The 17390-nt window shown below is 37.7% G+C and overlaps 1 protein-coding gene across 2 annotated transcripts in view; it reads right to left on the reverse strand.

The window, feature by feature from the left end:
- The window catches only part of MCTP1 (multiple C2 and transmembrane domain containing 1), a 649898-nt gene that overhangs the window by 333284 nt on the left and 299224 nt on the right, over positions 1 to 17390 (reverse strand). For both annotated transcript variants that reach the window (XM_004375032.2, XM_023730121.1), the window contains exon 2: positions 13846 to 13960. In XM_004375032.2, the coding sequence (XP_004375089.1) occupies positions 13846 to 13960 (115 nt within the window). The remainder of the gene's footprint in view (positions 1 to 13845; positions 13961 to 17390) is intronic.

Below are 17390 nucleotides of genomic sequence, written 5' to 3' on the forward strand. Positions count from 1 at the left end.
TATAGGGAGAGCAATTAGGGTCACATAACAATGTATGTATAAATTTTTGTATGAGAGACTAACTTGAAATGTAAACTTTCACTTAAACCACAACAATAAAAAAAAGCCAAAAACTAAATAAATAAAATACATACAGATTGAGGGAATCATTAAAAATTTAAGTAGCTTATGTATAAAGAGAATTGGTAATTCAAAAAGAAAAACAACACAAGGTAGTAAAAAATTACTTCTGCATAGATGAAGGTCTTGCCTCACCCAAATGGAACATGTATCTCAAAAAGATCTGCTTTTATAGTAATTTTGAGTATTTTATGACTACGGTCAATTACTTTTAAAATAAGGAAACAGAAGAATAATAAGGGTTCATCATGTCTAGACAACCTAAAATTGCTCAACCATTTGTTGTTTTACCTCTGTTCTGGTTGCTATAAAGTTTTGTTACTTTGGTTGATAAAACAGTGAAGATTACAGCTACCCCTTGTCCTTGAGCACTTGTGTGCCTGTCTGAAAACTCTCTTTGATATTGCTATTCCCCCAGGTCAGGTCCTAAATTTGAACTAGTAAAACTGACAGGGGTTTTTTTATAACCAAACCAACTTTGGTGCTGCCTGAACAGATGCTTGCTGTTGGGTGCTGTTGAGTTGATACTGACTCATAGTGGCCCCATGTGACAGAGTAAAACCATCCCATAGGATTTCCTAGGCTGTAATCTCTATGGAAGCAGATCACCAGGTCTATCTCCCATGAAGCTGCTGGGTGGGTTCCAGCCACCAACCTCTTGGTTAGCAACTGACCAGGTGTCATGGATTGAATTATGTCCCCCCAAAATATGTGTCAACTTGGTTAGGCCATGATTCCCAGTATTGTGTGGTTGTCCTCCATTTTGTGATTTTCCCATGTGTTATAAATTATAATTTCTGCCTGAGGTTAAAGAGGATTAGGATGGGATGTAACACCCTTGCTCAGGTCACATCACTGATCCAATGTAAAGCGAGTTTCCCTGGGGTGTGGGCTGAACACCCTTTATCTTACAAGAGATGGAAAAGGAAGCAAGCAGAGAATGGGGACCTCATACCACTAAGAAAGCAACACTGGGAGCAGAGCACATCCTTTGGACCTGGGGTTCCTGAGCAGAGAAACTCCTAGTCCAGGGGAAAATTAATGACAAGGACCTTCCTCCAGAGCCAACAGAGAAAACCTTCCCCTGGAGCTGATGCCTTGAATTTGAACTTTGGCCTACTAGACTGTGAGAAAATAAATTTCTCTTTGTTGAGGCTATCCACTTGTGGTATTTCTGTTATAGCAGCACTAGATGACTAAAACACCAGGGAATGACCAAGGCTCCTTTGGTAGCACCAAAGACTTCCTCCCTCCCCTTGCAGCCCTTCCTATGGCACTCCCAAATGAGGGACTGTCTGATACAAGTGGACACAACTGGAATGCCTCATATTTTTTAACACTTGCCCCAGTGTAGGGAAGACTTTTGCCCTTTTTCATGAGAATATAACCTTTGGTTAACTCTATTTTCCTGGTAACTTGATTAGATAGTATATCAGCTATGTTACTAACCAACATTGCCTACAGTAGAAATGACTCCTGGTTGGTAAATTTCATCTGGACTGGGAGAAGTAGAAATTCCTGATAGGAAGACATATCCTGAGTGCATTCTTATAACTGGGCATATAGGTTCCTGTCGTATATACTGTTGAATAGACTGGTGTCAAGTGTGGCCCCTGATAGTCATGTGAATCTGATGTTTAGTTGAACCTAAGAGCCATGGTAGCATGGAAAACTTTTCTGGGATATGGAAAAGTTTCCAAAGTTAACAGAAAAGCTCAACTTACCCAAGGTCAATTCTGTATAGGTAAAGTGTTATTCCTGTGATGTTACTGCATGAGTAGAAGCATGTTCATATTCACATGCAAGAGGTGACACAGTGGTTGTCATCAAATTATTTGTAGGAACATTTTATTTCTACTTATCAGTCAGGTGCAGTGGTTAAGAGCTTGGCTGCTAACCAAAAGGTCAGCAGTTCAAATCCACCAGCTGCTCCTTGGAAGCCCTATGGGGAAGTTCTACTCTGTCCTATAGGGTCGCTATGAGTCAGAATAAACTCGACGGCAATGGGTTTGGTTTTTTTTCGGTTTATCAATTGGACATGATTTTGGCACACGCTCTACAGCATTGGTTGTAAGGCTTTGTAGACTTGTCAATGCCTTCGCTGTCCATAATACATCCCCCCCCCCAGGGTAATCATCATCCAAATTACAGCTATGCCCATTTTCTTATGCACTCACTTCCAGTAGGAAGTGGAATACCTCTCTTCTATTCTGATATAATTGGTTTCTGTAATAAATTAACCAGAACGATTCAGTCTTTCATCAACAGGCGCCTCTGTGTTCTCACCTCATGCTTGCCTAAAGGTTTCTACCATAAGCTACAAGTCACAGATTGTTTCAGTCTCAGATTTTGGTGGAAAAGATGCTTGACTATTAAGGTTCCAAATGAAAACTGAGATTTCCACCATGAGCAAACACTCAAAAGACTGTTTCAGGGGACATAAAAATAAAGATTTCCAGAAATATTTTAGTCCAAATGTAGATGACTTTATGAAAGTAGAGTGATGAACTCAAGATCAGCAGAAAAAGAAGTAGGACCTTGTGAAACCAAAGAGAGATATTTAATTGTATTTGTTTTAGAATATTGCTGGTATTGTTTTCAATGGTTCATTTTATGATAAGCACATGACAAAGCCCATTTATTCCTTCTGCTCTCTCTCTAATTTCAAACTTGGAACATTGAATCAGTGCCAATTAGAATGAATACCCTCTCTTAAAATAATCCATGATCGATGGGCCTATAACCATAACCTCCCTGATTGTTGGCTACAACAAATAGCTGCACCAAAAATGTGAATCCATTCTTGATTGGTGTACTGTGCCAATTGACCTTACAAAATTTAGGGAGAGAATAATTGTGTATACTTCTTATGATCCAATTTTAGGGAATATGTGACTAAATTCTTCAGAATATTTCTCTACAGAGGCAGACTATATAAAAATGCAGGGAACACATTAAGTTTCCTTTATGCTAACACGAAGAAGGATCTCTTAATACAGAAAACCACTTATACAAGCTAATAAACCTCAGGTGAATTTACGGACAATGTCTCTTAAATATAATTCAAAAATACACTTTTAAAATGGATTAAGCCTAAAAGCATCCTCTGTTAACAGATCTTGTATTAAATTATACTTATTGCAAATCTAATTGATCTATAAATAATCAAATCTTATGTCAAAAAAACACCATTGGTAAAGTCCATGCAGTTTCTGAGGAAAATATGATATATATTGATTGGCCTTGTCTACAAACTACTGAAAAGCACATCAGCTATTTCCTGGATCTTTTTACTTTTCATGACAATGCAGTTATTTGCAAAGTTTCAATAAGCATTGGTCCTCCTTCCTACCTAAATATAATTAAGCAAAGTAAATTTGAAACCATAATAATGTAAGAAATAATACACTTAAAAGTAAAGATTATTTAATTAGGTGTGATATGGCTGCATTTCATCTGTGGAAACATCATCTTCATAGCCTCCTTAGGGAACAGGTGTAGTACTTTTTCTATGACTTAAGGAGCCCAAGATTTACATTTGGTAAAGGATGTCACTTCCTGGCAACCTTGGGAATCTTGAAGAAAGAGATACCCCGACGTATATAGTGCTGCAAAGCACTCCACCCTTCGCTTCAGGTCTCAGAATAAATAAAGTGTTAAGAACAGCATGAGAAGTTTTCTGGACAATGGCGCAATCTTGGAGTCATTTATAAAATCTCCAGGTAGAAGTTATTTTCTGGGTTTATAAATTGTATGGCTCTAGTTTTACTGACATGCAGAAGGGAATTTTTGTTTGTCAATCAGTGATGTATTTTGCACCAATGAAAATAAAACATGAAAAAAAGAACAGAATATATGTACTTCATATACATTATATATATATATATATATATATATATATATATACCTTATTATCTTGGATTACATAAAATAGCTGTCATTGATCATTAAAATTGAGTCACCATGGAATATTTTTGTTGTGGTTGTTAATCTTCCAGATGGCAGGAAACTAGTTAAAGGAATAACATTAACACATAGGTAAGTGATTGTGTATGCATTAGGTAAAACAAGCCTTTACCTGATTCCTACCCTATGTAAGAAATGCAAAAAGCAATTGACTAGCAACATAAAACCACAAGAAGACAGGCTTTTTCTTAATCAAAATAGTTCATTAAAGGCTGTGTAAATCTAAAGAAGGGGCTGTCAAAGAAAAGTGTTTCAAACGTGCTCAGAGACAAATCTTTCCTGGTGATACAAATCATACCCTCTCTCTGGGAAAAAAATGAACATTTATAATAAAATGCTTAATATTCTGGCGAACTTTAATGGGATTAAGATTTAATCTACGAAGCATATACTATGTCTTCCAAACAGTGAAAGGGGGTGCTATTAACAGATGCCCATTCTACCATAAAGGAAATCCCTAAGGGTCAAAACTGAAGGGGAATCAGAACCACAAAACATGAGTCCATGTGCTGGGCTGGCAGCTGTTCTGTCAATCTTGGTAGTAGTACCTACAAACGGTATGATTAGAGGAAATATATTTAAATGCCAAGCATCTTTCATGACACGTAACACACGCTGGAAAAATTACTATGCCTAACCAACTCAAGAGAATAACTCTCTTTTTAAGAACTGTCATAAATTACATTCTCAAGACAAAATTGCTGGCAGGCCTCTAACTTGAAAAAAGGATTTGTTTACACTTAGAAAACAGAATATGTTTCAGTTTTACCAAATTGAATTTCTTTAAAAAATGTTTTCCAATTCACATTTTTAGTTTTCCCTGCCTTATATCTGGTACAAATTCTCATTAGTGAGGCTTTACTAAACTGAGGAAAGTGGAACTCAGCTGGGGGTAAGCTTCTGGGTCTTTTCCCATCCCCTAAACCAAAAAATACCAAACCCAGTGCCATTGAGTTGATTCCAACTCATAATGACCTTATAGGACAGTGTAGACCTGCCCCATAGGATTTCCAAGGCACAGCTAGTGGATTCTAACTGCCAACCTTTTGGTTAGCAGCTGAGCTCTTAACACGGTGCCACCAGGGCCCCTGTTGTTGTTGTTGTTAGGTGCCATCGAGTTGATTCCAAATCATAGTGGCCCTACAGGACACAGTAGAACTGCCCCACAGAGTTTCCATGGAGCGGCTGGTAGATCTGAAATGTTGACATTTTGGTTAGCGGCGGAGCTTGTAACTACTATGTCACCAGGGCCCCTAAGCTTCTACAATTCCTACTCCAACCTGAAAATCTTGTACACAGAACACTTGGAAGTTCTCCTTTAACACTGACATGTCAGACTCAGAGTTGTTGCTCTTGTTAGGTGTCGTCAAGTCAGCTCCCACTCATAGGGGCCCGACACACAACAGAATGAAACACTGCCTGGTCCAGCACCATCCTCACAGTTGTTGCTATGCTTGAGCCCATTGCTGCAGCCACTGTGTCAATCCATCTTGTTGAGGGTCTTCCTCTTCTTCACTGACCCTCTACTTTACCAAGCATGACATCCTTCTCCAGGAACTGATCCCTCCTGGCAACACGTCCAAAGTATGTGAGACACAGTCTTGCCATCCTTGCTTCCAAGCAGCATTCTGGTTGTACTTCTTCCAAGATAGATTTGTTCGTTCTTTTGGCAGTCCATGTCATATTCAATATTCTTCACCAGCACTACAATTCAAAGATGTCAATTCTTCTGTCTTCCTTATTCACTGTCCAGCTTTCGCATGCATATGAGGCAATTGAAAACACCATGGCTTAGGTCAGGTGCACCTTAGTCCTCAAGGTGACATCTTTGCTTTGTAACACTTTAAAGAGATCTCTTGCAGCCAATTTGCCCAAAGTAATGAGTCTTTTGATTTCCTGACTGCTGCTGCCATGGGTGTTGATCGTGGATCCAAGGAAAATGAAATCCTTGACAATGTCATTCTTTTCTCTGTTTATCATGATGCTGTTTATTGGTCCAGTTGTGAGGATTTTTGTTTTCTTTATGCTGAGGTGTAAGTGCTTCAACTCTTCTTCACTTTCAACAAGCGAGGTTCTGTCATTGCATATCGCAGTTGTTAATGAGTCTTCCTCCAATCCTGATGCCTCATTCTTCTCCATATAGTCCAGCTTCTCGGATTATTTGCTCAGCATACAGACTGAATAGGTATGGTGAAAGAATGCAACCCTGACGCACACCTTTCCTGACTTTAAACCACGCAGTGTCCCCTTGTTCTGTGCGAACAACTGCCTCTTGATCTATGTACAGGTTCCTCATGAGCACAATTAAGTGCTCTGGAATTCCCATTCTTCGCAAGTTATCCATAATTTGTTATGATCCACACAGTCAAATTCCTTTGCATAGTCAATAAAACACAGGTAAACATCTTTACCGTATTCTCTGCTTTCAGTCAGGATCCATCTGACATCAGCAATGATATCCCTGGTTCCATGTCCTCTTCTAAATCTGGCTTGAATTTCTAGCAGTTCCCTGTCGATATACTGCTGCAGCCACTTTTGAATGATCTTCAGCAAAATTTTGCTTGCATGTGATATTACTGATATTGTTTAGTAATTTCCCCATTTGGTTGGATCACCTTTCTTGGGAATAGGCATAATTATGGATCTCTTCCAGTCAGTTGGCCGGGTAGCTGTCTTCCAAATTTCTTGGCATAGACAAGTGAGCACTTTCAGTGCTGCATCCGTTTGTTGAAACATCTCAGTTGGTATTCCATCAATTCCCGGAGGCTTGTTTTTCGCCAATGCCTTCAATGTAGCTTGAACTTCTTATTTCAGTACCATCAGTTCCTGATTATACGTTACCTCCTGAAATAGTTCAATGTCAACCAATTCTTTTTGGTATAGTGACTCTGTGTATTCCTTCTGTCTTCTTTTGATGCTTCCTGCATCATTTAATATTTTCCATGTAAAATCCTTCAGTATTGCAACTTGATGCTTGAATTCTTTCTTCCGTTCTTTCAGCTTGAGAAATGCTGAGCATGTCCTTCCCTTTTGGTTTTCTGTCTCCAGGTCTTTGCACATGTCATCATAATACTTTACTTTGTCTTCTTCAGCCACCCTTTGAAATCTTCTGTTTAGCTCTTTACTTCATTATTTTTTCCTTTTGCTTTAGCTACTCGACTTTCAAGAGCAAGTTTCAGAGTCTCTTCTGACGTCTATTTTGGTCTTTTCTTTCTCTCCTGTGTTTTTAATGACCTCTTGCTTTCTTCATGTATGATGTTCCTGATGTCATCTCACAACTCATCTGGTCTTCAGTCATTAGTGTTCAATGCATCAAATCTATTCTTCAGATGGTCTCTAAATTCAGGTAGGATATACTGAAGGTTGTACTTTGGCTTTTGTGGACTTGTTTTAATTTTCTTCAGTCTCAACTTGAACTTGCATATGAGGAATTGGTGGTCTGATCTGCAGTTGGCCGCTGGCCTTGTTCTGACTGATGATATTGAGCTTTTCCATTGTCTCTTTCCACAGATGTAGTCGATCTAATTCCTTTGTATTTCATCTGGCAAGGTCCATGTGTATAGTTGACATTTAGGTTGGTGAAAAAAGGTATTTGCAATGAAGAAGTCATTGGTCTTGCAAAATTCAATCGTGATCTCCGGCATCATTTCTATCACCAAGGCCATATTTTCCAACTACTGATCTTCTTTGTTTCCAACTTTCTCATTCCAATCACCAGTAATTATCAGTACATCCGGATTGCATGTTCGATCAATTTCAGACTGCAGAAGTTTGTAAAAATCTTCAATTTTTTCATCTTTGGCGTTAGTGGTTGGTGCATAAATTTGAATAATAGTTATATTAACTGGTCTTCTTTGGAGGTGTATGGATATTATCCTATCACTGACACCATCATACTTCAGGATAGATCTTGAGATGTCCTTTTTGACGATGAATGCAATTTCATTCCTCTTCAAGTTGTCATTCCCGGCATAATAGACCATACGATTGTCCGATTCAAAATCGCCAATACCAGTCCATTTCAGCTCACTAATGCCTAGAATATTGATGTTTATGCATTCCATTTCATTTTTGATGATTTCCAATTATCCTAGATTCATACTTCGTACATTCCAGGTTTCGATTATTAATAGATATTTGCAGCTGTTTCCTCTCATTTTGAGTCATGCCACATGAGCAAATGAAGATCCCGAAAGCTTGACTCCTTCCATGTCATTAAGGTCGACTCTACTTTGAGGAGGCAGCTCTTCCCTAGTCATATTTGGAGTGCCTTCCAACCTGAGGGGCGCATCTTCCGGCACTATATTAGACAATGTTCTGCTGCTATTCATAAGGTTTTCACTGACTACTTCTTTTCAGAAGTAGACTGCTAGGTCCTTCTTCCTAGTCTGTCTCAGTCTGGAAGCTCAGCTGAAACCTGTCCACCATGGGTGACCCTGCTGGTATTTGAATACCGGTGGCATAGCATACCAGCATCACAGCAACATACAAGCCCCCACAATACAAAAAACTGACAGACACAAGTCTCAGAGTGGACTTTGGGAATTTCAGAGGGGAGTGACTGAGATTCTCTAACTCTGCTCAGTGCAGGGATTTCTATCCCTCTTATAAATAGAATCAAAATAGACAAGTTCATAGGGATCACATTTTTGGTTATTTAAATTTGTTCCTAACACTTGAAGAGAAGGAATTATCCTCATTATAGTGGGTTGGATTTTGTCTCCCTAAAAGATATTTCCAAGTTCTAACCTCTGGTATCTATAAATGTGACCTTATTTAAAAGTACGGTCTTTGCAGATATAATTAAGCTACGGATCTCGAGATAAGACCATCCTGGATTTAAGGTGTGTCCTAAATCCAGTGAGTGGTGTCCTTATAAGAGAAAGGAGAGAAAGATTTGAGATGGAAACACAGAGAAGGGCATATAAAGACAGAGGCAAAGACTGGAGTTACATGGCTCCAAGCCAAGGAATGCCTGGAGCTACCAGAAGCTGGAAGAAACAAGAAAGGATTCTGCCCTAACTTCTTCAGGGAATGTGGCCCTGCAAGAACCTTGATTTGGGACTTCTGGTCTCCGGAACTATGAGACAATAAATTTCTGTTGTTTTAATTCACAAAAGTTTGTGGTAATTTGCTATGGCAGTCATAGGAAACTAATATAGTGTTGGTGGTGAAAATGATTTTTTTCCCTTCCAATATTCAGTGCAAGGGTAATGTGGGACAGAGTTGTTTTTGAGCTCCCTCATTGGATTGACCCCAGGGCCTACTTTACATTCCCCTGAGCCATTTCCCATATTTTCCTGTCTTCCTCCATTTCCATGTGCATTGTCAGTTCAGGTCTTCAAAACTGTACTCCCACATCACTGCAGTCCTTCCTAGCTTGTTTTCTTGCTTTATCCATCTTCATCTAATTGTCCTACCAATTACATCTATCTAAATTCATTTATCTAAAGTGATCCAATACTACCTATCCAGTCAAATGCTTAAAAAATCTGTTGTGCATAGATGGGTCAAAGATAAACTTTAATCAATCCTAAATTTAACTCAGGTTCTTTCCTCTGTTTACGTATCTCTTCCTATCTTTACCTAATAAAAGCTTCACAAATGCCAGACAAGTAAATGAGTAAAGCTGGATTGGAGTTTGAATTTTAAACACTTTGGAATATTCTTCAATTCCACAGTGTAATATTTTCTCTCCCAATTTTCTTGCACACATGGCCCTCTCATTCTACTTAAAAAAATTCCTATCGTTGCCACAGACATGGATAGAGAATAATTTGCTACTACAAGAAATACAATGATGTAGACACAGTGACATCCAGTCTCAGAACTGTGGAGTCATAGGGAATGGTGCAGCAACCCTGTCCAAAGGGTAACCACTATTCAGCTCAGAAAATTGGCATCATATGTTGCTGTTGCCAGAACTTCTGATTATTTTAGATAAGCCATAAATTCTGATTTTATTGTTTAAATGTCGACTCATTCTTTTTTTTAAACATCGTGGAAGCCAAACAAGACAAGTCTGTAGGGCAGATGTGTCCTGCTGATCACCTGTTTGTAATCTCTGCTTTTAACATCTTCCCATCTTTTCCTTTTGTCACACCAAGACACACTGATTTCATTTACTTTAACCTCTTTAATAATAATCTCTGTATGCTGACCTCTAGCACTTAACAAAAGAATGCTTTTCAGGGACTTGATTTTTTTGAGTCTCAAGAACTGGGTTCTTATCTAAACCCAGCCACTAAGGAGCCATGTTACGCAGGTTTCCAAATTTTCAGTTTCTTTATCTCTACAGTAGGGTCACTGTTAACACTTGCTTTTCAGGTTTGCACTGAAGCTTTGGCCCAGAATGCTAGAACTAGTGAAAGCATTTAGTGGATGAAGAAATAAATTCTTCTTCTTGCAGATGAAGAAACTGAGGCTCCAGGTGGGGAAGAGGCTTGATCCCCAAAGACACGTGACTAGTTTGAGCTGGGCAACTAATTGATTAATTAATTTTAAAACTTTTATTTTGAAGTAATTTTAGATTCACTAAATAGTTGTATAAATATATCTGAGTTCCTGTATATCCTTCACTCAGCTTTTCCAAATATTAACAGCTTACTTAAAAATCAGAAAACCAAACCCGTTGCTGTCGAGTCGATTCCAACCCATAGTGACCCTACAGGACAGAGTAGAATTGTCCCATAGGGTTTCCAAGGAGTGCCTGGTGGACTGGAACATGCTGACCTTTTGATTAGCAGCCAATCTCTTAACCACTGTGCCACCAGGGCTCCAACATCTTACTTAACCCTAATAAAATGATGGAAACAAGGAAACTCAAACTGATATAATATTATTAAATAATCTACGGACCTTATTCGAATTTCACAAATTGTTCCACTAATGTCCTTTCTCTGGTCTAGGATCCATTCTAGGATCCTGTTCTCAATATTTATATTTACTTATTTGCTCCTTTTGTTGTTTCAGAATTAGTAATCACACTCTAAATAGGGTACAATATTTGTATATAGTTCTTTTTGTCGTTAGTTACAGTATATAGTCCAAATGCTGTTTTCCATTGTTACTTAGATTGGTTATTTTATTTCCCACCCTCTAAGTATAATTATATTTCATCTTGGGTTTCTCCCACATCTTGGTTGATTTTAATTATTGATTTATTTTGAGGGAGCTGAAATATTACCATGCATCTAAGAGTTAGAACTATACAAAGGGTTTACTCAGAGAAAGGTCACTTTTATTCTGTCCACCTGTTCTTACTTAACCCCGTGTGTTACTAATTTTATTAGTTTCTGACTTTCCCTCTCCATATATCTTTTTGTATAAAAGAGCACATAATACATATTTTTTTATATCCCCTCTTTCTTACATGAAAGATGGCATACTATAGCTACTCTTTAATACTCTGCTTTTTCTCTCTCTTAATATATCCTGGAAATCTTTCCAGATCAATTCACAGAGAGCTTCCTCATTCCTTTGTACAGCTATATAGCATTCCACTGTGTCATGCACCATGTTGTTGTTGTTGGGTGCCATCAAGGCAGTTCTGACTCACAGTGACCCTGTGTGCAATAGAATGAAACACTGCCCGGTCCTGTGCCATCATCACAATCGTTGCAATGCTTGAGCCCATTGTTGCAGCCACGGTGTCAATCCATCTTGTTGAGGGTCTTCCTCTTTTTCGCTGACCCTCTGCTTTACCAAGTTTGATGTCCTTTGCCAGGGACAGGTCCCTTCTGATAACATGTCTAAAGTATGTGAGGCATAGTCTCACCATCCTTGCTTCTAAGGAGCACTCTGGCTGTACTTCTTCCAAGACAGATTTGTTCGTTTTTCTGGCAGTCTATGGTATATTCAATATATACCATGTGTACCATAGTTTAGTCAATAACTCTCCTATTTATGGACATTTATAAATTACAAACAATGCTGCAATAAATAATCTTGTATATATGTATTTTCATATTGGGGGCATATCTAGGAGTAACATTTACATCTCCTGATGTCTGCTCCAATTCTCGTTTGAATTAAATGATGTAATATAATTAGGAGATCTTTGCAAAATTAAAAAATATCATATAAATATAGCAAAATACTACTATTTACTAGTATTGTTTTACTTTATCTAATCTGATTGTAACTTCTTTTGAGATAGGCAGTTCAATTCAACAAATATTTGTCCTCACCTACTAAACCAGAAGGTTAATTTTGACAATTTCCCTGTGTGTTGAAATTCTAACCTTTCCAATCACATCTTCATTCATTAGGAATGTTACGATATTTACTAGTTTTTATTCAAAAATTGAATTTATTCCAGTACAACTAGATGGTGCCCGGCTACCACCACTGACTTCTCTGACCGGGATTATAACAGAGGGTCCAGGACAGAGCTGAAGAAAAATGTAGAACAAAATTCTAACTCACAAAAAAAGACCAGACTTACTGGACCGACAGAGACTGGAGAAACCCCGAGAGTATGGCCCCCCGATACCCTTCTAGCTCAGTAATGAAGTCACTCCTGAGGTTCATCCTTCAGCCAAAGATTAGACAGCCCCATAAAACAAAACAAGATTAATAGGGCACAAGAGTCTAGGGACAAGGACTAGAAGGCAGGAGGGGACAGGAAGCTGGTAATAGGGAACCCAAGGTTGAGAAGGGACAGTGTTGACATGTCATGGGGTTGTTAACCATTGTCATAAAACAATATGTGTATTAACTGTTTAATGAGAAAGTATTTGTTCTGTAAACCTTTATCTAAAGTACAATAAAAAATAAAAAAATTGTATTTATTATTTATACAGTTTCTTCTCATAAAAAACTCACTATCAAATTGTTTTCTCTACTGTATCCTTATAGAGACAGGAGACAGAAATTAAAAACTGCAGCCCTAATCTGATTCCTTCCACTTTCTTAAGTATGAATGTCAATAGGGTGAGAGGAGAAAAACAGGATCATAGGCTGAATGACCCCAGGTTATCTGAGAATGAGTTAGGATAGGTTTCAGGCTCTCCTTCCACCTAGTAGGAAGCATTACACCCCAGATCAGCTTCCTTTGGGATGGGGCCCTCCAGGTCTCCAGGTCCAGTGCAACTGGTATTTCAAAATGTGCAAGGGATGCTACACATTCTATTTAGGGTTTATACCTAGTACTGATTCTAGCCGAGCTTCAAGGAATCCTCCTTGTGGCCCAAGCTAGTTCATTAGGAGATTGCCGTTGGATTTGGAATATAGGTACTGAACGGTATTTGCCTTGTCTTTTCTTTCTAATAACCTATAAAGACCTAAATTGAATCCACCATGAAGCTACTGCCCGCTCCAAGAAAGTCTCAGATAATCATTTGCAGGAAATCTCCAAAGTTTCGTTGAGATAGTAGTCCTGGATTGTGCAATTTCAGCAGATTCAACTGACCAAACCTATGCAATGAGAAGAAGTTAGGACCTACAAAAAGTTGACTTCAAATATATGCATCATCTGCTTGACCAATTGTGTCACTGTCATATGTAATGCAGAGCCAGATTTGTTAACAGTTTGGTATGGACCCTGTAGCCTGGGTTGGGAATTGTTCAGTTTCAGAACTTTCATCAAAACCTCTTCCTCTATGGTATAAGGAGTCAAGTCATGTTTCAAACCCTGTCTTTGAACCTAATCTTCTAAAAATTATAATATTATAATTTATTTAAGTTAAGCAACCATAAGGAAAACAAAGTTTGTCACTATCACATTAGAAAAAAGTTCTAATGTGAAATTATTATTACCTCCTCGATCTCGGGCAGCTAAACTTTGACCCCTTCTTAATGTAATGTCCAACTGGTACATTCCGGGATCAGCCAAAGGAACATCTGCATTACTGGTTCCAGCGATATTTATTTTCTGGAAAACAAGAAATATACAAAATATTAAATTAATTTCATTGCTCTGTTTCCTCCGATGGCCAACCATCTGGAGTTTAACCCAAACAGTAAGAATCAGTCAATAAAATAAATAATCTATCTCGTGATTTCACACAATACCATAATCACCTGATTATCTAGGCTTTTGAAATTCATGAAATTCTTTAGGTTCAAAATAGACAAATGGTAGTTATAGGAATTTTATGTTTTAACTCAGATGAGGCATAACAAATGTAATATGAAAAACCTTGTCCATGAAAAGCTCCTTATAATTCATCTGAGAAAGGCTAACAAAGGAGTAGTGTCTGAAGTAAAAAACACAATCGATGAAGAATGATGAATACAAGTGTGCGAGAACAGTTGATTTTCCACATAACCAAAAGTGAAAATTAAAATGACTTATTCAGAAGACATTGTTGACTCATTTATCTATGCGAAATGGCTGATACTGTGGGATTACACACTTCTGTTTTGGCCCCTAACATAAAATATGATATAATTATACAGAAGTAAACTCACCTAGCATTTTGAAAGCATTTGCAAGAAATAAATTCTCAATGGGGCTAAATTTCTAATGCTGTTTTGTATGGAATAAGAGTACACAATCTATTTCTAGAGCTAAAAACCTCTCAAGGCTGCCTGTATAGAATATCTTTAGCAACGATTTACTCTGTTATTAATTTCCCGGGATTGAGTTACAAATGCACCTGCAAGATGAATAAACTATATTAAATCAACACAAAAGATACATATAATAAAAATCATACAATTCATATTTTATAGTCTCTACCACTTCATATTGTACAGGAAAGCTTACTTTTCTTTAGATGTTTGAGGTAATTTTAAATTCTTTCCTTATAATTACTTTTTCCAATCCAAAAAGAAATATTCCCTTGTTTTGGAATAATATGCATGGATTAGGTAAAACAATAGGCAACAATCTGGCTCTTTCATTTCTATAATTCCCATGAAATACAACTATAAAGCAGAAAATTTTAAAACATCTTTATTTTGATATAATTTGCCCATTTTATGCAGTATTTTTTTAAGTTTCAAGACCAACATAAGAAGCTTTCCCATAGGATCAGTACTATTTAAAATAAGAAGCAGCGTAATTTTGAATGATAAAAGGACCTCATCATCTCTCCTCAGGGAACAATAAAAAACAATCACGTCTCTTCTTCATGATATCATTGTTTCTATGAATGGTGGCCCTGTCCCCCTAGTCACTCAGGCTAGAAATCACCGAGACATCCTTGACTTTATTTCCCTCTCACCCACATACAAATAGTTGCCAAATCACATCCACTCTATTTCTGTATTATGTCTCCCAATTGTCTTTTTTCTTTAATTTCTATTACCACTGATTTGGATCAGGCCTTCATACAACAGAAAAATAAAATAATTTTCTTGCTTTTCTCCCATCTATCAAATTCCTCCGGCTCCTTGAGGTGCCGATGATAACAATTTAGGGTATATCCTTCCAAACTTTGAATGCACATATAAGTTTGTTTTTCTGTGTTTGGGTTTTTAGTGTTTGTCTTTAGCTTAAGAAAAACAACATGGGAATTTTTTTCTAATCAATACATACATATATATATTTTATTTTTGAGGCATATAATTTTTCACAGTATGGATATACCATGATTTTTTCACTTATTCCCCTGCTGATGAACATTTGGGTTGCTTTCAGTGTTTGCTACTATAAACGCTGGTGCTTTTATTTCTGTAAAATGAAAGGCTTAAACAGTTCATACTCCTTCCAAAAACATATGAGTCTGTTTCTCACAGCCTAGTCGGCATCGGATGTTACTAACTATCCTAATTTTTTCCAAGTTTGGTGGGTAAAATATGTTATCTTCCTTCAATACACATTTCTGGAACTATGGTAAGGTGTCTTGAAACCAGGGTAAAGGGCAAGAGAGTAACACTTGTTCACTGGGTCGCACAGAAAATGCCAACTTGGAAAGACAGGAAGCCAGCCAAAGTCTACTAAGCAACTGTTAAAAGAACAGTGTGGAAGACTAGTCCAAAGGACTAATGGACCACAACTACCATACCCTCCACCAGACTGAGCCCAGAACAAGTAGATGCTGCCCGGTTACCACCACCGACTGCTCTAGCAAGGATCACAATAGAAGGTCCCGGGCACAGTGGGAGAAAAATGTAGAACAAAATTCAAATTCACCAAAAAACAAACAAACAAAAAAAAAACAGCCTTGCTGGTCTGATAGAAACTGGCAAAACCCCGAAAGTATGACCTTCGAACACCTTTTTATGTCAGTACTGAAGTCACTCCTGAGGTTTACCCTTCAGTCAAAGATTAGACAGATCAATAGGATCAACAATAACACACATGGGGAATGGGCTTTGTAGTTCAATTCATGCATAGGAGATTAATGGACGCACCAGCCCAAAAGCAAAGGCGAGAAGGCAGGAAGGGACAGGAAAACTGGATGAATGGAAATAGGGAATCCAGAGCGGAGAAAGGGAGACTGTTGACGCATTGCAGGATTGGCAACCAATGTCACAAAACAATTTGTGTTAACTGTTTTATTAAGAAGCTAATTTTCTCTGTAAACTTTCACCTAAAGCACGATTTAAAAAAAAAGAAGAGTGTGTACGGTATGAGGGTCTAATTAAGCAAGATTCAAATTTAAATCCAACAAAAATTTATTAAGCTCCAACTATTCTCCAGCCATCAAAAAAAAAAAAAAAAAGAAAGAAGAAAGAAGGCCCAAAGTCCATTAACTGGGGAAAAGACAGTCTCTTTAACAAATGATGTTGGCATAACTGGATATCCATCTGCAAAACACTGAAACAAGACCCATACCTCACACCATGCACAAAAACTAACTCTAAATGGATCAAAACCTAACTACAAAATCAAAAATGAAAAAGATCATGGAAGAAAAAATAGGGACAATGCTAGGAGCCCTAATACACGGCATAAACAGAATACGAACAATAAGTAACAATGCACAAGCACCAGAAGACAGACTAGATAACTGGGAGCTCCTAAAAATCAAACACTTATGTTCATCAAAAGACTTCATCAAAAGAGTAAACAGACAACCTACAGACTGGGAAAAAATTTTTGGCTACGACAAATCCAATCAGTGTCTAATCTCTAAAATTTACAAGATACTGCAAAACCTCTACAACAAAAAGACAAATAACACAATTAAAAAATGGGTAAAGGATATGAACAGGCACTTCATCAAAGAAGATATTCAGGCGGCTAACAGACATATGAAGAAATGCTCAAGATCATTAGTCATTAAAGAAAGGCAGATCAAAACTACAATGAAATATCATCTCACCCCAACAAGGCTAGCATTAATCCAAAAAACACAAAATAATAAATGTTGGAGAGTTTGTGGAGAGACTGGAACACTTATACACTGTTG

Source organism: Trichechus manatus, unplaced genomic scaffold, assembly GCF_000243295.1.
Source record: "Trichechus manatus latirostris isolate Lorelei unplaced genomic scaffold, TriManLat1.0 scaffold00032, whole genome shotgun sequence".
NCBI lineage: Eukaryota > Metazoa > Chordata > Mammalia > Sirenia > Trichechidae > Trichechus > Trichechus manatus.